The sequence below is a fragment of the Pongo abelii genome, chromosome 2 (genome assembly GCF_028885655.2).
Source record: "Pongo abelii isolate AG06213 chromosome 2, NHGRI_mPonAbe1-v2.0_pri, whole genome shotgun sequence".
In the NCBI taxonomy this organism is placed as follows: Eukaryota; Metazoa; Chordata; class Mammalia; order Primates; family Hominidae; genus Pongo; species Pongo abelii.
In genome coordinates this window covers 98622360-98644411 of record NC_085928.1, presented here as the reverse complement: position 1 = coordinate 98644411, position 22052 = coordinate 98622360, and the positions used below count along the sequence as shown (strand labels likewise).

Genomic DNA, 22052 nt, shown 5'->3' with positions numbered 1-22052 from the left:
TAGCTTCTACCACAGAAGAGTCACTCTCTGAAAGTACCCCTAGCACCCTGGCTGATCTGACAGCAGCCCTTAGCAGCATAAAGCATCCTCTGTTTTGCTGTGGGGGCATGGTTTGCTCCAGATCCTTGCATGTTCAGAGGCTCAGGGGAGAGAGAGCAAGGGAATGTGAGTCTTGGCGATCCACTGCCAAGAACCCTCTGTGACCCAGAGCAGTTCCCCTCCCTCTCCGGGCCAGTCTCTCCACTACTTGAGGATCTCATTCTGGTGATCCCATAGAAGCAGGAGAGTTTGCAATTGGCACAGGGACAGCAGGAATAGAGAAGAGTAAAAGGGAACAGGTAAAATGGGGGGAAATGGAAGGAATAAAGTCACAAAACAGAAGAATGGAAATAAAGACAATGAAAGCTGGGGCAAATGGAAAGAGAATGGATGAGATTATATATTTTTTTCTTTTTTTTGAGATGAAGTTTCACTCTTGTTGCCCAGGCTGGAGTACAATGGTGTGATCTCAGCTCACTGCAACCTCCACCTCCCAGGTTCAAGTGATCCTCCTGCCTCAGCCTCCCAAATAGCTGGGATTACAGGCACTCGCCACCACACCCAGCTAATTTTTGTATTTTTAGTAGAGATGGGGTTTCAGCACATTGGCCAGGCTGGTCTCAAACTCCTGACCTCAGGTGATCTGACTGCCTCAGCCTCCCAATGTGTTGGGATTACAGGTGTGAGTCACTGCGCCCGGCCAAGATGACATTTAATTCAATTTTGGAAAACAAATAAAATAGGATAAAATTTACTACAATTCCGTGGAAAAGGGAAAAAGTACATTTGCACTCAAGAATAAATGGATCTGTCATAGTTGTGCAATCATAAATACACGTGGTTGCATAGATGTATCCAAGGGGTTTGCCACCAATGTACAGTACTCAGAGACAGGATTTCATCTGGGGCCTGTTGACTTCCAGTTTTATGACTCTGGATCATTAACAACCTCTGAGTTTCTTTATTTATACAATGGGGATACTTCCATCTGCCCTTCCTATTTCCCAAAGCTACTATGGGAGCAGTTCATTCAACAGACATTTACAGAGTACCTCGTAAGGGCCAGACATGTGTGAACATGCGACAAAGAATCTGAATATAAAATGTGAAATTCAACCAAATGTTTCTGTAATTGATCACATAAGTATCATGTCTCCATGCTCCTAAACTCATAGCCTTCATTTAGAAGTTGGTTTTCTGTAAGTAAAATATGAAATTAAAAATTTAAATACTATCAGAAAGTCTCAAAGGTGGTCAAAATCCCTTGAGCTCTCTCTCCAACACCTATGAGCGAGTATTTCCATTCAATGAAGGAGGAAGAGGAGAGAAGAGTTTTCTCTTGGGCTTTCAAAAGTGGCCACCTATTCTGAGGTTTCCAGCCCCAAAATATTTAGGTTCTTTGCCATTTAGGCCCTTCCCAACTAGAATCAGAGTGGCAAGTGCTTTAACATATAGAAGTACCTTTTGCACAAACAAGCAGTGAGGTCCAGGTCCTTGAAGACCTAACACCCAACCCAAGACCCAGGAAGAGAAATGTGAGTCCTAAATGCACAAAGGGTAGTCTGCGTGGTGCCCGGCATTTTAAATTGGCTGGAGTGTGGACCTCATGCTGATGCTGTGCTTTTCTTATTCACCAGGTTAGTCTATACCTGGGAGCCGCTGGAATGAGCTTAATAAAATATGACTTTTACTGGGACAGTAAAACTTGTATGATGCCTAGAAAAAGGAAAGTAGAAAGACTTGGTATCACTGATATGTTTTAAGGAAGGGAAGGAGATGCTATTTAAAGAAAATGACAGATGAGACTGATGACAACAGGTACAGAGAACATTTAGGAAAAGCTGAATTTCTACTTGGCTTTGTGAAATCAATCTTGGTAACCTAAGAAAAATCTCTAATGTGTCTCCAGCATGTTTCATTTACTCTTTGGACTTTATTGTTTCTCAAAACACACCAGCAGCTTGTGTCATGGGAAATATTTGTTGTCTGCCCCCATGTCCACTTCTTGCTTTGAAGGATTTCCCAAGTCATTATTGGGATTTGTCTGGATATCCTACTTGGACATATTCAATGGCTGTGACCATCCTGGGGGTCACAGCCCACCAGCTATTAAATGCTTCTCTCTCAGGTAGGGGGCTAGATTGTTGAGCTGCCACACTGCACTGACTTCTCTTACATCTTCTCCAAATCTTCCCACCCCCTCAGTAATCCCTCAAGGGCTGTGTATTTATGACTATTCTTGATATCTTGGGTCCTCAACCTTAATGACTCCCTTAGTTTAGATCTACTGGGTTCTTGGTGGGATCACTCATTCTCAGATGTTATTGCCTTTAAGAAGGTATCCCAGGAAATGAATGGAAGAGGCACTTCCATTTTCTGTTGTGCAAAGCAAGAAGCTGCCAGAAAATCTCATCTTCTGATAAAAAATACTGCTGGAAACTGGATCAGTCATGTTATAAAATGGGTAGTCTCTTTTTTCACCTGATACTCTGAGAACAATATTTCTCAGAGCACAGATGTTACTTGAAAGAAAAAAGAAATCTACAATCAAATAAGTCTGGGAAATACTGGATTAAATTAAATTGGGGAGCTTTCTTTCTTATATGACTTTTTAGATCGTTTGATCTGCTAATTGCCTCAGGACGCTCGAAGATAGAGTTATAATATGCAGCACTTTCACAAAATTCTTTGCCCAGAGAATCTTTGTTTCAAGGCTTTCCTCATGGGACTAATGTCCTAAAAGTTACTTTGGGAAATGCTAGTCTAGACTTATAATACTTGGATTCAGTTTCTCTTAAGGAGCAAGAAAAATCATAGTGAAGGAGAAAGAAGCATGGAAGAAATGGAAAAAGAATATAATTCTGTAAGTACCTGGCAATACTTAAATTGAATTACCTAAGGAAAAATGAGTTTTTCTGGAAAAGTAACAAGGCAACTGATTTTTCATATTTCTCCATTTTCATGTGTTCTGATCTCTTAATAAAGCTCAAGAGGCAATATCAACATTTTGTAGCCCTTATTCCATAAGTCATTGTTGGTCAAGCCTTTAAGGCCACAGGAAGGCCAGGGCTGGAAGATTCACAGAAAGGGAATCAGGAATCCCTGGAAGATACCTTTCCCCTTTAAGTCAGGTCAGCTAACATGGGTACATTATGAACATTTAGTTAAAATCTCATCCACATCACCCCATTATTAGGACTCTCATGCTTTCATATGGCTGTCATTTTTCTCCTAAGAAGAAACATATACTCATATGTACCCTGTATGTATTAGTGTATGTGGTCTACACAATTAAGTATAGGGTTTGTAATCAATTGGGAAAGATAACTACTGATAACTATTATCCATTGATAACGATTTTATTCTGGGACTTAGATTTATAACAGTACATATACTGATATATTAGTTATTGATTACCAAATCTCAAATCTTCAGTACAGGAGAGGGTATCATTCCACTAGACCTGGGATGCCCAGTCAAGAGGGGCATCCAGCTCAGGAGATACAGCCATCTCCAGCACTGGTGCCAACCTACTCTCACACTAGGGTTCCTTGCTTAATCTCTCTTTCTCTAATTAAAAAAGTCTAGCGAAGGAGCCTTACTGACTTGATGACTTCAACTTAAAACCACTAAAATATCCTTGTGATCAAGGGTATTTTACTTTCACAGTGAACCCTACTGCAGAATAAGTTTCTAAGGTACGGGCCCCTAATTAAGTTGGAGATACCTTTTATCTGTCTTGCTCTGATTGACATGAACCAGAAAAGAATTGGACAAGACATCAGATGACCTGGATTCTTATTCTAGGACTAGACAGCAAATGCCTTGAAGACAGGGGTTCTGTCCATCATGCTCTTCCCCAAGTGCCACATAGTGGCTGCCATGGAATTAGGTTAGGAACTCAGAACAGGATTCCAGCCTATTCACCCACTTCCTGGGGACCAGATTTCTCATCTGGAGAAGGCGTTGAGGTTAACTGCCTCTATGTCCATGGGTTGCTTAGAGTGTTCACTGAGATGGTGGATGTGAAAGTGAAAGACCATCACCATCTTCCTAACAGTAGCAGTGAGAAACATGTGCCAAAGGTCTCAACAACATGCCTTAGCCAGACACTCTTCAAGGAATGCTAACTCTTCTGGGAAGGACACCACCCTATGGCAAACTCTAGTGTCAGTGGACAAACATAAGAGTCAATCAAGTAGACAAGGCACCCTAGTTTGTGATTACAGCTCTCTGGAAAAGTAGTAGGAGCCTAGCTTTTGTAAGAAATATCATTCACAAGGCAGATAGATGTGCTCTAGTGCCTAATTCCCAGTAGAACATATGAGCATATGTGTCTCTGTGATGAGACAAACTGGTTTGTTATCTCAGCAGGTCCCTGGATGACCTACTCCCCTGACTTGGCTCCAGATCCTTCTTTCTACTCTTATGGTACTCTCTGTTTTTGTCTCTCTGTTGGGGTTTGAGTGGGGTAACTCAGGATGGTCTTCTGGCATGTGTGGCTCAGAATGAATGGCCAAAGTGGGGACTGCAGGCTCCCACCAATAAAATCTCATACTCACCCTATCTGGGAGAATGCCAAGGAGAAAAAGGCAGGGACCAGGAATGAGAACGAGTTGGTTTAGTTAGCAGGATGCCAGGTCTACTGGGGCAGGCAAAGGTGGGGAGGTGGTAGTGGTGGTGGTGGTGATGGTGAAGGGTGATAATTGAATAAATAAAACCAAAACAAAACCAAAACACAGACATACAAGATAACGACATGAAATTGACACCTCTCTCCACATTTCAGATCTCCAAATCAAGAGCAATATTTTGGGAGCTAAAACATGAAATCATGCCCTGTCTGTACTTGGCTTCAGAAATCTAGATTTTTTTCTGTGTGAACAGCTTCAGCAATGTTGGGGTCTCTGAGGGCAAACACTTCCAGGTACAAAGGTCAGGTCAAGCTCAGGGGCTGGGGAGCCTCCTGGTGCTGGCTGCCTCACTGCACAGCTCCCAGGAGAACTGCTAATGCTGTGTTCTATATAAACAGCTCCCCCAGGACTTGTACTCCAGGTAAAACATCTTGGAAACTTCAAATCCTAAATTCTTTGGGATGCTAGCAAAAAAAGGTGAAAAGGAAACAGAGCCACGTGAAAAGTTTTAGGAGCATCACAAGTACCTCCTCCCCCAGCAAATAATTAAAGTGCCTCTTCACACAGGTAATTCTGACAAGCCCTCACCCTGCCATATCCAAAGGAGTGCATACTTATCCAGATGGTTCTATTTTGTTACCTATTGCTCTCATCTATGGAAATATATCAGTTACACTAGGATCACCAAAAACGGGAGCAGGGGGAGGCAGGAATCTTCGTACAACAAAGTAAGAAATATTGCTCATATTGACTATATTATCCTGCTAGTTTGCATTTAATTTCCTAATTTCCATAAAATTCACCTTCAAGAGTTTTAATACTAAACACTGTAAATAGTTTTTGCATTTGGTGGGTGAATGTAAATATTGCTGTAAAACCACAGGCGGTTTTGTTTTTGTCAATCCATCTTTTCACATGCTTTACTTAGTCAAGGGAGGAGATAGGGTCCAAATCAAATAAACCAGACTCCTTGACTTCACTGGCTAAAACGCAGGCAAAACGGATTTCTCTCCTTGTTGTTTTACCCCACTATTAATTTGCATCACTAAAGAATTTTCTAGGAAAGTGCTCAGTGAACTCAAGGCTTCTCTGGTTGCCAGGCTCATGGAAACAAAGTGCTTTCTCTTAAAACTCTGAAAGAGACATTCCAAAGTAACCCGCCATGAGATACCAAGCCAGCAATAGACTACATATCTATGAAAGAAGAAAGGAGGGGAGGAAAGAAAATGCATAACATAAACAAGAAAAAGACAAAACCTTAAAGAGGAAGGAGAAAGAAAAACATTTAGATTCCTTGACTGATGGAAATAAATACCAAAGCTATTAGTTTCAGTTCAAAGAACGTATCACTTTATGCTGTTTATTATTTCTTGAGGATTATTTATTTTATCTTAAAATATCTAAAGGGTAAAAGGGGTCTTGGAGGTAAGCAGCGATGAAACTGACCTGGTCCGGAGAGGGCCTGTGATTGGAATGTTGCGACCTCCCAGGAGATCGATGGTGGTGGTGATGGTGGTGGTGGTGGTAATGGTGATGGTCCTCATCATAGTTGTCTGCCATCAACTTCATTCTGTTCTGGGTCTGTGCAGAACAAAAACCAAGGAAGATTCCATCAGGAGCCAGAAGATCAGTCAAAGATATTCAGGGCATAATTACAGTACCTATAGGGATCCCTTTGTTCCTAATTCAGGAATTTTCACTGTTAGTCAAGTTGAAACTTAATAAAGAAAGCACCATGCCATTAACTTTGATGAAAAAAGCTTTGTCACATCCTTAAAGCTATTATGTTACATCTGTAAATGTTAATGTACTTCCTTCTTGTGATTTAAAAGGGCAAAAATGGACATACTCTAAGGTGCTTTGCTTTACATTATCAAGCAATCACAGAGATCCAAGGTGAGCTTGCAATTGCAACAATTATGACTGAGACTCTAGACCAACACTCTAGAGCAAACTGGAGATGGAAGTCCTGTATGGAAAGATGGGAAGGGCTGGGTGGAAACACAGAACTACAGATAAACAGTGGTCTCACAAGACAAGGCAGAAAAATCCACTCAAACGCTGCCAAATGCAGAAATACTGATGGAGATGGTTTACTGCTATGATGACTTCTTGGGAAATGGCTCTCTATGGACATTTTAACTGATTTTGTTCCTTGAGGGAACTGAGCAAAAGGTACAAAGTCAATGGGAGAAGAACTGACCACTCTAATTTACAATCCACGATGCCTGTCACATGAGGCAACTTGGAGTCATGGTTAAACCCCCAATGCAATAGAAGTGTACTGCTTTATTATGCAGGGCAAGAAATGGACCAGTGATGAGTTGGCCTGACAGGCTCTCAGAATCTAGAAAAATGCCTAAAGACCACGGGAAAAAAGCAGACAAAATTATCCAGCTCAGAAAGTCAGGAAATGAGGGTTTGAGGATAGACCTGCCTGGATTCAAGTCCTGGCTCCACCTCTTTGCTGGTTATGTGAACTTAACAGAGTAAACTGTTTATAAACCTTAATTTCCTCAACTCTAAAATGAGAGGAATAGTGCCTCTTTCCTTGGGGTTGCTGCTAGGAGCAAATGGTATGATGCACTTCAAGTGTCAGTCCAGTAACTGGCAATGAAAGTCAAATGCTGTCATTACTATAGTTACTGCTGTTGTTGTTTGCTGTAAGACATTTTTCCTCCTTTGTATGTGCTGCTTCCTTTGCTTGCAATGCCTCCCTAGCCCCCTTTCTTCACCTTTAACTTCTATGTCTGGCTAACTCAAACTATTTAATCTAGGAGCCTTTTCCTCACCCTGTCCTCAAGGCTGGGTGACATGTGCCTCCTGCGTACCACGGCTCTATAACCACAGATTTATCCGTCCGTATGTCTGTAGACCTTGAAGCTATTTCTTTCATCTGCCTCTCCCTAGAATCTCACATAGGGCCTAGCAGATGTAGATATATAATACATGCTGCTGTAACGAGTGACCAAAAGAATGGAGGGGCCATGACTTTGAGGGATACTGCCATCCTAGAGACAAGCTACATGTTTGTTTTCAGCAGGGAAGGTCACGGAGAGTTGAGGACATTTCATGAGTTGCCATAACAATCCCACTGGTGGCTCAAGATGACAATGAACCAACAATACTTTCAGAGAGCCAGAAGTCAGTGGTTGGCAGAGCCTCCAACCAGTTGGAGTTTTATTATGTAATATAAATAATACACTGACAATAAAGAAAAGTAACATTGTGCATTCTTATAGTATTTTTCACATACAATCTAACTTATTCTCAATACTTTCCCAGGAGCAATTATTACTATCCTCATTTGGCAGCTAGAAAAGCAAGGTGTAGATTTCAGCCCCAAGAGTCTCTTTCTTGACATAGAACATGGAGATTTTCTGGGTCATCCAATTCTCAATCTCTAGGCTTTTTTCCTTGTCTTGCTGCTAGCAGAAAAGGCAAACAGCTAAACAGGTAGAAAGAGCTTTCCCATAAAATGCTTTGATTCTGGTAAGTTTTGGAAACACCTCACATCCCAATTCTATCTGCCAGAGGATGTCTTATGATTTACTCACTCCATTTTAAAAAATGTGTACAATATTTGAAAGGCCCCAAAGTGAATGTTAAAAAAAACTGTCTATATGAATAAAAACAATAAAAATAGAGAGAAAGAGCCACTTAAAATTAAATAAAAAATCCCAGGCAACCTCTGGCAGCTGAGAGCATTTCCATCCTTCACTTGTCCACTTAAAATGTCAGAAGACCCAATGGGCAAGTTATGCCTTGTGAGAAAGAGCAGGTCAGTGGAGCTGCTGTAGACTAAGTACTGAGATTCCCCTCAGCCAGCCTGCCATTGCACATGAGATTCTGAAATTCGGTGTTCACACCTAAAATTCCAGTATTGTCAGGATCCTGTACTTTTGAACTCATGAACTAATAAATCTGGAATTGTTTCTTCTAAATAGAATTCTGAGAGCCTGAGGGGAGCTATAAGATCTGCTGTGGGCAAGAAGGAAGGGACTCGCTCTAGAATGAAGGATGGAGCCTAAATGAAGAAATAATAATTCTGCTATTGTAAACATCGTAATATCCTCATCCTTCGGGGAAGCTCCTGTGATTTTATGAGATTATTTTCTTACCAGCAACAAGCCTAAAGTTCCCTACCTTTGAACTGTATCCCATAAAAGAATGTACAAGCTAAACAAGATGCTATATGCAGTCCTAAATGTGTCTGCTAAAACGAGGTGTTGGAGAGTAGGCATGTCATGGGATAAAGACTGTAAATGAATGATGTCATCTTTCCAATTTGGTGCTGAAATATAAATAAACCGCGTTGTTCATGTGAATACCAGATCTGGGGGAAATGTACACAGAGCAATTGTGAGCGGAAGAGGCTTCTTTTGATTAGTCTGGGCTGGAAGAGAAGAGTGTGAAACAGAGATGAAAAATGAGAGTTTGGTCTGATACTCTAGACCGTTTTTATTTATCTTGCTTGTAACATATCCCCTAAACTGTGACCGATTTCTTACCGGCTAGTTGCTGGTGTTCTCTCCTATAGAAACAGTTTGACCAATCTTGATCCTTTAATTGTCAAACTTAAAATGGATCTCTTTTAAATTTTTTTTTTTTAAGTCTGCACTATCTAGCTTCATCCTCACCCAATTATATCGGTTTACACATAAACAAGGGTCTGGAAGGACAGGAAGTCACAAATAACACTCCCTAACAGTCAATGAAAGAAAAACTACAGAAATTTGTAACAAGGATTGGACAGGGATACTGTTTGTTCAAATAACTCTAGGCCAACTTACCAGGTGATCCCATACATAATGGTCCACAGCCCTGTAGCCTCAGATGCTTGAGATGCCCACTGAAAAGCCTGAAGCAGCACATCTTCTGGGCAGGCAAAACTAAAAACCCAGGAAAACCAATATAGAGTCGGAGAGGGATCGCTTTCCACAGCATAGCACTTGGGAACTCAGGGACTCATTTAGCGATTCACTGAGGCCCATTTTTATTTCCTTTGCAGTGTCTACCAAACTGCTGACCAGACACCTTTGCCTTTGGCTAACTGTGTTATACTCTTTTTACTGTATTATGTCATGACTGTGGAGACAAATCTAATCAGATTTCATTTTCTACTTCCTCTTTCTTCCAGGCACCACCTTATTTCTCTGGGGCCATCGCCTCCTAACAGCTCTCCTGCCGCACTCTCACCTCCCATTGAACACATTCCATAGCCAGAGTGACATCAGATTTCTGTTCCTCCCTGGATTCAACTTCTTGGGAGGCTCCCGCCACACTCAGGAAAACAGCCTGGGTCTTTGACATGCTTAGGCATCTCTTGCTAGGTGACTGCTAGTTACTTCCACAGTTACACCTCCCGATCTCCTTGTCCCAGCCTTGGGACATGCTGTTCTCTCTCTCGGTCCTGCTCTTCACGCTCTACCCCTTAAACCTGAGTTATACCCATTAGTTCTCTGGTCTTAGCTTCAATGCCATCATCTCCAGAGACAACTTTCCTAAGCCCGCCTCTTCCACTGCTTTCAGCAGAATCCTGTAGCCACCCCCCGGGTCTCTGCCATCACAGAACTTATCTGAACCAGTGGTAACTAACTGCAGGTTCACTTGGCTTTCTCCACCACTAGGTTGAAAGTCTCTTGAGGGAAATACTATGTGTGGATTGCCCTTGCACTCCCCAGCTAGTGCAGAGTCTCATGTCTTAGCTGTAAGTAAAAGTGTGTCAAAGTATATGAGTGTAAAAATGGATGGACGGAGAGGGCACACAGGCTACTGTGGAACAGATAAAAGGGAAGATGGGAGTCGAGGATGAGCCAGTTGAGTATTTAACTTTTGATGTGGCAGTTTAACTTTTCCTGTTTGTTTGTTTTTGTTTGTTGTAATTCTTGGGAGTGGTGAAGGAAGAGTATGTGCATAGCTTTGGAGCTGTTGGGCAAGTCGAATTGGTCTTCTTCAAGAAATATGCCATTCCTTAGCTAATTGGACCCAGTGAAATACTCTACCACCTCCCTGATTACTTACCTCACTAAGAATAAGGGGTGTTGGGGTGTTATTAGTTTCATTTCTTACTATCCCCTAGCGTTTGGGGGAGCAGGAGCCTTTAGAAAACCTCTGTTAGTGCCAAAAGTCAAACATGGAAAACTGAAACTTTATCCATTAACTAAAATATCTGATGAGCACCATCTGTGAAAAGGTGCCAGATACTCCAACTCTTTTGACATTTCTGAGGAGTTTATCCAAGGAGCTCTTGAAACAAAATGAAAATCCTTGATTGACTAGTAATAGACTCAATAGCCTAATGGCAATATGTAGTGATAAGCACATCGTATTAAAACTGCTTTTAAAAGTATTTTAGTAAGGTGGCAATAACAAACTATGCTTTGATCAGTCACCTGGATCAAGTTAACAATAAAACCTTCATGAATATGGTTTAAATCGAAAAAAATATAATAAGATCTGTTGCTATAGGATATGGAGATAATACTGTACAATAGCAATTACAGTTTTATTCTATCAGGCTTTCTTTTCTGTCCCTGTTTCCCACCAGGGAAATCCCAAATGTTCAGGAACTCTTCTACTGTCTTCTTTCCACCTAATCAGAGCAAGGTGAACAGCTCTTGTCTCCAAGTAAAAGATGAGGAAACCAGACAAAAATGGGATAGCTAGGAGAGGAGAGATTTCCTGACCATCCACTACACTCACACAGCAATGAATCATAATTGAGTAGAATCTAAGTTGCAGTGCTCAGGTCACAGTTGGAGGACAAAATGAAGCCAGAGGATGCAGAAGCTATTAAAGGAATGTGCCACATTGGGGAACTTTCTGGGAGTATGTAAGAATAAATGATGTAAAGGCTTCTACTGTGGACACTGCACTGAAATTCACTCAACACTTACTGAACATCTGCAACTGCAATGATGCCAAGAATAATTATGTGCCAGGCTAAGTGTTTGGCCAGCATTCTCCTGCTGAATCCTCACTCCCGAGATGGCTATTCTTGGGGTCCTCTTTTACAGATGAGGAAACTAAGGCCATAACTATTCAGCTAGTGAGTAGAAGAACAGAACTCAAACCCAGGTATCTGACTCCAGAGTCCTACAGCAGTGTCATGAAGGGTAAGGTCCACTCCAGGTGCAGGGGAGAGGCAAAGATGAATAGGACATGGAGAAATAGAAGCCTGACTAAAAAACAGTATAAGAAGAGGAGCAGGAGAGAAGGGTATGGTTTGAATGTTCAGAGGCAGCAGAGATCCCCTCCAGCTGAGGGCAGAGGCATCAAATAAGGCTCCATGGGTCAAATGCCCCTTGAGTTAAGATTTGAACGTTGGCTTGGCTATAGGTATAAGGACAGTACACTGGAGAGATCACACAGTAAAGTGGCCCTCTAATCACCTTGAGAGGAAAGCAGGTCAATGAGGGGAACTAGAACACCAAATGTGAGATATGCAAGTGTGTGTATGTGTGCGGGCTTCCTTCATTCCTTTACTGGATGTGGGAAGAGCAGGAAATGTATGTGAGATGAAAATTCACCACGTTATTTTTCAAAATAACATCAACTTGTGGCATTTGGAAGGAATTTAAGACAGAGTCACAGCCATATACTCACCCATGTCACACTGTAACATCTCTGGGAAAACGGGCCAGGCTCTTGGCATCTGTGTGTTTACAGATATCTACACAATACGCTGCTATAGCATCAGTCCTTCCCTGAGCACTGGTCTGATCTCCCCAAACTCATTCAGCTGATCCGTCCTTTCTGCCCCTCCTCTATAGCAGAACAGAACACTGGTCGGACTCTCCCTCCCAACTTTATTAAAGGTGGCTCTCTCTCGGTCCCTACTTACAGACAGAAATTTAGTAGATCATCATGAAGGTTTGGCTGGTGTTTTTATACCTACTCACTAATCACTTTTATTTTATTTTATTTTTAATTGTTGCAGAGAATGTCAGGGTCCATCCTATATTCTCTTGTTCCACACCAGATCTTATCTGCAGCTTGGATGGACAGTCCTGGATGTGCTGCTGTCTTCCCACCAGGAGCCCGTGCGTCTTCCTCTGCTTGAGGTCTTGCTTTGGCCACAGGTGCACACTTGGCCAGGGAATGGGGCAGATGGGAAGTGTTAGGGAGCTCATGCCCCTGAAACAACTCTCAATCTGTGAGGGAAGGAGATGGTACATAAATAGCCAGCATCCTGGCCCCTCAGTGGACAACCCTACAATGTGCTCCAGAATCTCTCACTAGGTCCTCAGCAGTGGGAGCCCTGGTTGATTATAGCAGAAAACTGCCCACTGATGCACCTTTTGTTGGCCTTTTCCCTTCCCTGTATCACTGCCCCATTCTCTCACCATGTTTCTGGAGATCACTTCTCAAATAAACTACCTGCAGTAAAAGCTTGTCTTGGGATCTGTTTTTTGTTTGTTTCTCTTTTTTTTGTTTTTTTGTTTTTGTTGTTGTTTGTTTTTTTGAGACAGAGTCTCGCCCTGTCACCCAGGCTGGAGTGCAGTGGTGCAATCTCGGCTCACTGCAACCTCTACTTCCCGGGTTCAAGTGATTATCCCACCTCAGCCTCCAGAGTAGCTGGGATTCCAGGTGCCTGCCACCACTCCCAGCTAATTTCTTTTTTTTTTTTTTTTTTTGTATTTTTAGTAGAGACAGGGTTTCACCATGTCAGCCAGGCTGGTCTTCAACTCCTGACCTCAGGTGATCCACCCACCTCAGCCTCCCAAAGCACTGGAATTAGAGGCGTGAGCTACCTCACCCAGCTTGGGGTCTGTTTTTGCAAGAATCTCAGCTAAAACCCTAATCATAGTTGAATAATTAACAAGCCTGCACTTAATTTTTGCACAGGACTAACACGCCTGTGACTCCCAGGCTCTTTTCCATGGATACTTCTTGAGAGTTCTCATCACTTAGAGTGACAGAACTCTCACCTTCCTTAGGGAAGGAACACCTGCCTGGCACTAATTCAGTTTCGGCCAAACATTCATATTGAGACTCAGACTGAATCAGGATTCCTTGAGTCTCATTTCCTGTACCTATAAAATGGGCAAGAGAGGGAAGAATGTCTTCAGCATAAACCAAACACCATAGATAGATAGACAGATGCTGATCTACTGCTCCTATTGCACATTTTGTGCAGTTTTTCTTTTCTTTTTTCCTGCTAAAATCAGGGGAGGGAAATTATGTTGCTAAGTTGCTTTCTGTGGCCAGGCACAGTGGCTCACGCCTGAAATCTCAGCACTTTGGGAGGCAGAGGCAGCTGGGTGGCTTGAGCTCAGGAGTTAGAAACCAGCTTGGGCAACATAGTGAAACCCCATGTCTACAAAAACAAAATACAAAAAAATTAGCTAAGTGTGGTGGTGCATGCCTGTAGTCCCAGCTACTTGGGAGGCTGAAGTGGGAGGATCACCTGAGCACAGAAAGTTGAGGCTGCAATGCGCTGTGATCACACCAATGCACTCCAGCCTAGGCAACAGAATGAGATCTTGTCTCAAAAAAAACATTGCTTTCTGCTGCCACCTTAGGAACCTGGGGAATCCCCTGAAGGGTTATGGACAATGATTGTAGCCAGAAGCATCATCTCCCCTGTTCTACTCTCAGCCAGTGCAGCCCATGAAGAAGGATTATTTATAGAGAAAGAGTTCTATGTGCTCTGCTCATAATGTTAGGATCCTAACTGACATTGTGAGATGGAGCCACCTGTTAACATAAAAAATAATAACCAATGCCTGCTTGGCCCTTGCTGTGTGAACAACACTGTGTTGGCATCATCTCATTAAGTCAGTCTGACATCAACCCTGCAGTGCAGCCAGGGGTGGGGGTTGCATTTAAAATCTTTAATAGCTGCTATGACAGACGTAGAAACCCATGAGAATCAAGAGTGACACAGTTGCACATGCCCTGAATATTTGCCTTGGTAGAAGCTTCTTATTACTCCCACTTTGCAGATGAAGAAGATGAGGCTTAGGGATTAAGCAACTAATCAGAGCTCAAATAACTGGTAGATTTGAGGCTCTGACTCTGCAGCCTCCTTTGTAACCAGTGCATCCCACTGCTCAGATCCTTAAGGACCAGCCCCTTCATAAACAAATCAAGACTGACCTGGGAATGGGCTCTGATCACCCACCCCAATCACAGCTTTAAAGAAAAGCAGCTCACTTTTGATTTTAAAATTCCCTCTGAAAACAATGGAACTCGGACACATTAGAAAATTTTAATGGAGCCCCAAAGAAGTCCATGTTACTGACCATCCCCTAATATAAATTCAAAAGTCATTATGCACAGTCCACACTAGCTTTTAATGCTTCAACCAATGAGACAGCTAAGAGCTAGGCTAACACATTAGCAACTGCAGACAACCAAGGAATTTCTAACATCCTGAGCACCATTGCTAGTGGCAGAGTCTGGGGGAAGGGAAAGGCCCTAGATGTTTCCACCACAAAGTTACTTAGTTAAGCGCAGGTCTGTTTAATTAAGTCGTGGGCAGCACATGCTATACTTAGCTTTTAAACACTTGTAAAGTCCTCTTCATTCATTTATCTTACTTGTCACTGACAAGCTCTTCAAGGACTGTAACAGTATGCAGAGCATGAAGAGCCTGGGTAAACAACACATATTTTATGTGGAGTCTAAACTGTCTCAACTCAGAAAGTCAATAGAGGGTCTCTGAAAAAAAACCCCAGACTCTTCTACTAAAGTGTGGAAGCACTCTGTGCATAGTCTGTTAGTAGTTTCTTTAGAAAGTGAACTCCAAATAAAATCCTAATTTTTTAACCCAAAGGTAAAAAGACAAAAATAAATAAATAAATAAATAAATAAAGGGAGGCGTGGAAGAAAGGAGGGAGAGAATGAAGGATACTGGAAAGAAATAAAGGAAGGAAGAAAGGAGGGAGAGAGTGAGGGAGGGAAGAGAAAGAGGAGAGAGAGAGAGAAGAGGAGAGGTAAGGAGAAGAGAGGGAAGAGAAGACAAGAGAAGAGAGAAAAAGAAAGGAAGGAGAGAGGAAAGACAAAGAGTGTTTGCAGGTATTGAGATTCAGACTCTATAATTGTGCTGACAAGTGAAGACAACATTTTCATTCCATTCATAATACAACAAATATTTATTATCACTGGTTTAGGGAGAACCGGCATCATCAAAACAGCTCCCTAACTAACGAATGGGCAAAACAGCCTCGGGGTATGGCCTAACAGAATTGGCCAATAGGCTAGAAACTGGAGCGTGAACATTCTAGTAGAACTCTAGGAGAATGTGAGATTCTAGGAGAATGAGAGGTTGAGTAAAAGCCAGCAGCGCCCTCCAAAAGAGGCCATGAGAGTCTTAAACAGGGCTATGAAGAGAGGGGGGTTCATATAGCCTTGGAGGCAAGATAATTCACAGGGAGTAAACGAACTGCTCAACAGTTATATATTTACTCTAAAATATATTAAAATAAATTATAACAAGCACATCAAAGAGAGGTTTCATAGAAATTATGTCTTAGGATGTGGAAAACACTGTGAAGGTAATCCTCAAAATGTCTGAAGCTTGAGACACCACCACCAGAAGGGCAGGGTAAAGCAAGGGAGAACGGACTGGGCAGGCAGAGGAGACTAGAAACTCAGGTCAGCCCAGAGAGAATGAACATGTCCTGAGAACTGTGGGAGGACGGAAGGACGCTCTCCTTCAAGGGCTTTGACCTTCGCGCAGAAGTGGAAGCAAATGCAATCTGGGCCTGCTCCCAGTTCTAAAGCAGAATGGAAGGGCATAAACCTCCCAGCACCTCACCTCCTTCAAAACAAAACAAATGACCCCCAAAGGGGGAGAGAAGGGATGGGGTGAGCCATGCAAAACATGTGGTGGGGCTGTGTTGGCCAGCACCGAGCACAGTTTTGACTCCAGGAGGTGTGGAGACAGCCAGGAGAGGCTTGGCAGCTGGGATGGAGAACGAGACAGGGAGAGGCAGCCAGGCCCTTGGAGGGAGAACAAATCCCTCTCCCCAGCTGGTCTCACGCTTGGGTGAGACAACTGGAGAAAATGTAAACATGCTCATTAGCAGTTTTCCAATCAGTTGAAAAACAAACGGGAAGAGAAAAATGGCAGGGGATTGTTCCAAATACCAACGCTCTGCCACATCTCCTCAGGTGTTTATCTTTATCAGAGTTGCCCGCTGTGCTGTCCTCCCTTTCGTCTGGATCTCAACACCTTTATTAGCTTTACACAGAACACTTGGAGCTCACCCTAACTGGGGTCGATTTAGTTCTATGAGGAGTCACATACTCCACTCAGGATAGAAGATCTCTGTGGACACCCCCAGAGATGCACAAACAAGACAGAGACATCATTTGCAGGTCTCCCCACAGCCTCGTCCAAACTGATATTCTCTCAGTACATGAACATGAAAACTCATCAATAACCCCTACCTCTTCTCCTGCGATACCTTGCCCCCTAAAGAAGAGGCAAAGTGGAAATTTTGTGAATCTGTGTGTGAATCTGACAGAACTCCAGTTTCCAGAAAGGATGAAGTTATACTCAAATTTCATCTGGAAATGTCTACCGTGTTGAGTCATATGTTTTGTTTTTTTTTTCCTAACACATCAACTTGAATTCATTGAATGGGTACATTTCAAAAAACACTTTCTCTTAGTCACCTATTTAAGGTCGAATCCAAAAAGCCTGGTTGTCTGTGACCCTGAAGTTGAAATAGCTTAAGTACAAAATGTCCAAATGTATTTAAACTTGAATCTGAACAAAAATAGATACTAAAGTACATAACTGATGTTTCTTGATAGTACTAGGAAAAGGTGGGTAACTTGAAAGTTGGGGAGACCGTCTTGTAGACTAGAGAATTTTAGGGCTATCTCAAATCTCTCCCCTACAAATAAGGACTTGCCAGAACAACCCAAATTCATAAAATGTTAATACTGGGCCACATCTTCAATTAGTGAATCCAAACTTACTACTTTACGGAGGGGAGACTGAGGCTCCAAGAGGGGGAAGGTTAGTTGCTGATGGGCCCAGGAGAAGCCCCCAGAATACTTGACTGCTGGAACCTGGCCCTGTCCTTGCCCCTGGCCGTCTTCCCATTTGATTTGCAAGTGCAGATGAGTCCACCATGTCCATGACCTGTAACACCACAGGCCCGACTCATGTCATTGGTTTTGCGTTCCAAAGTACTATGGTATTAATTTCCATTCTTTCAGTCTAAACAGCATCAAACACCTAATCATTTTGTTCGTGATGGCTACAGATAGGTTAAGGAATTTTCCATTTCCTTTGAGATATGAGCCTTACTTCTCTAGCAGAACTGCTGATTAGGCTTTATAATTTTTCTTTTTTAAATAACATCTATAAGTTTTTATTATGTAAATCATACATGCTAGTTATGAAAAATTAAAGAGTACAAAAGAGTTTATAAAAAGAAAAGTAATGTTCTCCCTCCCTCTGCCCCAATATTTATTCCCGCTGTTAAGGTTTTTCTGCCAATCTTTCTAAAAAATTTTATGCTTAATGCAAGCACAGACACACATACATACCCTTTAAAAACAATATCTCCAATATGTCTTGGCTGTTCTTCCACATCAAGAACATGGGGAGCTTCCTCATCATTAATGGTTGCATGTTATTCCACTCTATGTGTATACTTTTGTTTACCAGTCCTCTATTGATGTGTTCAAATAGAGACTCCAAAAGGGAAGATATCTTTTTTTCATTTTATTCCAAGATGCATCCCAAGCACCTAAAGCACTGCCTGGCACATATGGACATATAATAAGTGTTTGTTGAATGAATAAGTGATGGGCATTTGGGTCATTTCCAGCTTTTCATTTTTTCCAACAATGCTTAAAAGAATATTTTTGCAAGGGAACAGCTTTGCTTGTCCTAATGTGTTTGTTTCCAACAAAGACGGATGCTTAAACATATCATAGCTGTTTCTATAATGTGCTAGGAAAAAACAAGTTCAAGAGAGAACCCTAAAATAGAATATATACATTTTAAACTTGGAAGAATATCACCAAATTCCCTTCAAAACTGTCCATCAACATCCAGCCTGTACCTCTTTCTCTATGCTGTGCTAACATGGAGTTTCTCCAAACTCTTTAATCTTCAAAAATATGATAGGTAAAATATTGTATCCCATGTGTTCCCTAATCATAATTTGAAGCTGAGCATAATTTCATTCATTTAGTGTCTATTTCTACTTCATTATCTGTGAGCCCCCTTTTAATGTCCTTTTTTCACGTTTCTTCTTGATCATTTGGGAACTATCTTCTTATTAGTTGTGAGAATAATTGTATGTCTAAAGAAAATTAGTTGGGGCTGATTTCAGGAAGAGAAGAGCGTAAGTGAAGGTGGGAAGAAGGCACATACAAGCGGGCCATGGCAGGGAAGGGAATTGTGCAGACAGGTGAGAGGCAAGAATGCCCAGGAGCCCAGTCATTTCAACACTTTAGGTGTTCTCTTGAGCAGAAGAGAAAAGGGGGGAAAGGGGTAGGTAGTTGATATGCTGGGATGTGAACAGAGTCGGCCTCTGTTGAACCATTAGCAGGAATGAATGTTAGCAGTTAATATGGGGCTTTACTTCTCTGCAGAAGATTTTTGGGTTTTTTGAGTGTTAAGCATGCAAATGCCACTCATGCTTGTGTTGGTAGAAACAATCTAATACAACCTGCTTTCCCAAACAAGACTTCTCTTTGTAGCCATCCTGGTGGATAGTGATCCAGTCTTCATTCCTTATCACTGGAGATGGGAGACTCAATAGCTATTTGATAATGTATTAAGCAGCTTAAATAGGATGCTACCTGCCTCCTACACTCATATTTTGAGCTTTGTACCTGCAGTTGTACCCTACTTCTGCCTTTTTGGGCAGCTCACATCTTCAGATATTTGAATACAGTTATGCCCATTATCTATTTGTTGTTCTCTCAACTAGTCACTCCCCACTTCTCCTAGTCCTCTCTCTGTACCCCATCGCACAAGGAGCAACTATATGCGTCAAGGCTCCTTTGAGAGAATTCTTTGAATAAAGCCTGAAACTAAGTCTTCACATGTGTCCTTACATGTGCTAAGCACGATTTAAAAATAATTAATATACTCTTAGGTTCCATTGATTTTTACCATCTGCTATGCAATGCTAATGCTCTAATTTACAATTGATTAAACTCATATCCTGGTTGTTAGTTCCTCTGCCACTCTCTCTCTCTCTCTCTCTCTCTCACACACACACACACACACACACACACCCCAGAATTTTAATTCTAAGTATATACTTCATTCTTTTCCTTATTAAAAAAAAATTTTTTTTTTGAGATGGAGTTTCACTCTTGTTGCCCAGGCTGGAGTGCAATGGGGCAGTCTTGGCTCACTGCAACCTCTACCTCCCAGGTTCAAGCAATTCTCCTGCCTCAGCCTCCCAAGTAGCTAGTATTACCAGCGCCCGCCACCATGCCTGGTTAATTTTTGTATTTTTAGTAGAGACAGGGGGGGTCTCACCATGTTGGCCAGGCTGATCTCGAACTCCTGACCTCAGGTGATTGGCCCACCTTGGCCTCCCAAAGTGCTGGAATTACAGGCATCAGCCACCGCTCCTGGCCCTTACTAAATATTTTGTTTAGACTCATACTGACTAAATTTGGGTCTATAGTTTCATCTCACTGAGATGTTTCTCAAGTCTGATTTTGTCTGCCATTGTTTTTGGTAAGCTACACGGCTTTGATGCATCCCATTTTCACCAAAAAGCATGTTTTCAAAGGCTTTGTATAATTAGCTCCTTGTACATGCTGGCAGGTCACATGTACATGCTGGCTCCTCTGGCAACCTCCCTATAGAGGTGACAGGATTCCCTAATCAACCTGCCTATAATAAAGCTGTTCAATCAACTATAAATCCATCCATCCAGTCCTTATTTCTCCATGTGGTAAAAAAAGCTATTCATATACATATAAGTTTGTCCTGTTGTATTCCTAGCTGAAATCTTGGTACCCTGGCACCCTGCGACTATGCCATTCCCTTGACTTGTCTTCCTATCAACCTTATCAAAAACCAAAGTGATGTTAGCATTACTTAATCTTCAGGAACAAATAAATCTTACTGATTGCTGATTTTATTCTCATTTCATAAGCCATCAATTTAAAGACTTATTTTGCAATCTAGGTGAGGACCAATATCGAACCTATAGAACTTAATCAACATGACATTTGTCTTTTAGGCATTTAGTGGTAAAGTTCTGGAGGTGGGTAAAATTCAGAAAAGCCTAAAAAAATGGAAAGTTAGTTTCTCTCTTCTTTGGATGCTTTCATCCACTGTTGGCAGGATTTTAAGTTGGCACAAACTTTCTCAAGGGCAATTTGGCACTGGGTATCAAAATTTAACATACGTCTACCCTGTGGTCCAATAGTCTCTCCCTGAAAAAAACATTGGAGAAGAACACAGGGATGAATACAAAAGGGTATCACTGGGATGGCAATCATAGAAGCAGTTAATGAGAAGTAACCAAAATGTCCATATATTAGGATTTGGTTTATCAAATCATTTAATAGCTGTTATTCCTATAATGAAATATTCAGAAGCCAGTCAAAAGAGTGATATGTATTTGTATTCACCAGAAGGAAACTGCATCACAACATATAATTAAATGGAAATAAAAGCAGGCTGTGAAACAACATGTTCATATAAATTGGTATATAAAAGTCTACATTTAAATATATATATGGGTTTGTATATATGTGTGTGTGTGGACACACATATATATATATATGAAAAGTACAGAAAGATGAGCACCAACCATTTATAATTATTACTGGGTATTTGGATTTTAGGGAATTAATTTTCTCCTTTATTCCTTTCTACATTATTTAAATATTCAATCAGGTACAGGAAATAATAAAACAATAAAAAAGGTTTCTCTGCTCCCTATACAAAAATGCAGAGATACAAATTACATCTCATATTAGGGGGAGATACTGTTGAAATCATTTTAGTTGTGGGGAAAAGACTCCTGAGACTGAGAACTTTGACTTTGGAGAACTGAGACTACCTGTTGCCTTCTATTTTAGTGAACTACAACAGTCCATTCAATGGAGCACCCTAACTTACTGGCCACAGCTTTCCTCCTTCCACCTTAATCTTTTAAAATTCCAATTTCTCCTAACAACCAGCATCACCAATCTCTCTTAAGTTTAGCAAACTGCAAAGACAGGCATGGCTGTGTCTACACACGAACAGCTGGATGGGAAAGGAAAGGTTCCCAAGACCCTGTCAGGCTCTGAACCAAGACACTAGTGCCAAATTCAAGTCCTCCCCCAAGAATCCAGGGGACCTCAGCTGGATCAAGTCACTGTCCTGTCTATCTGAATGTCATATCATGGGCCAAAGATTGGGAGTATCTCTTTGCTGGGTCT

General features: G+C 41.7%; 1 protein-coding gene across 18 annotated transcripts in view; it reads right to left on the bottom strand.

The window, feature by feature from the left end:
- The window catches only part of ERC2 (ELKS/RAB6-interacting/CAST family member 2), a 969867-nt gene that overhangs the window by 190316 nt on the left and 757499 nt on the right, over window positions 1-22052 (bottom strand). For all 18 annotated transcript variants that reach the window (XR_008523745.2, XR_008523744.2, XM_054552033.2 and 15 more), the window contains one exon: window positions 6120-6254. Coding sequence is in view for 16 of the 18 variants with exons in the window: in XM_054552033.2 (XP_054408008.1) it covers window positions 6120-6254 (135 nt within the window). In the remaining 2 variants the exon portion in view is untranslated. The remainder of the gene's footprint in view (window positions 1-6119; window positions 6255-22052) is intronic.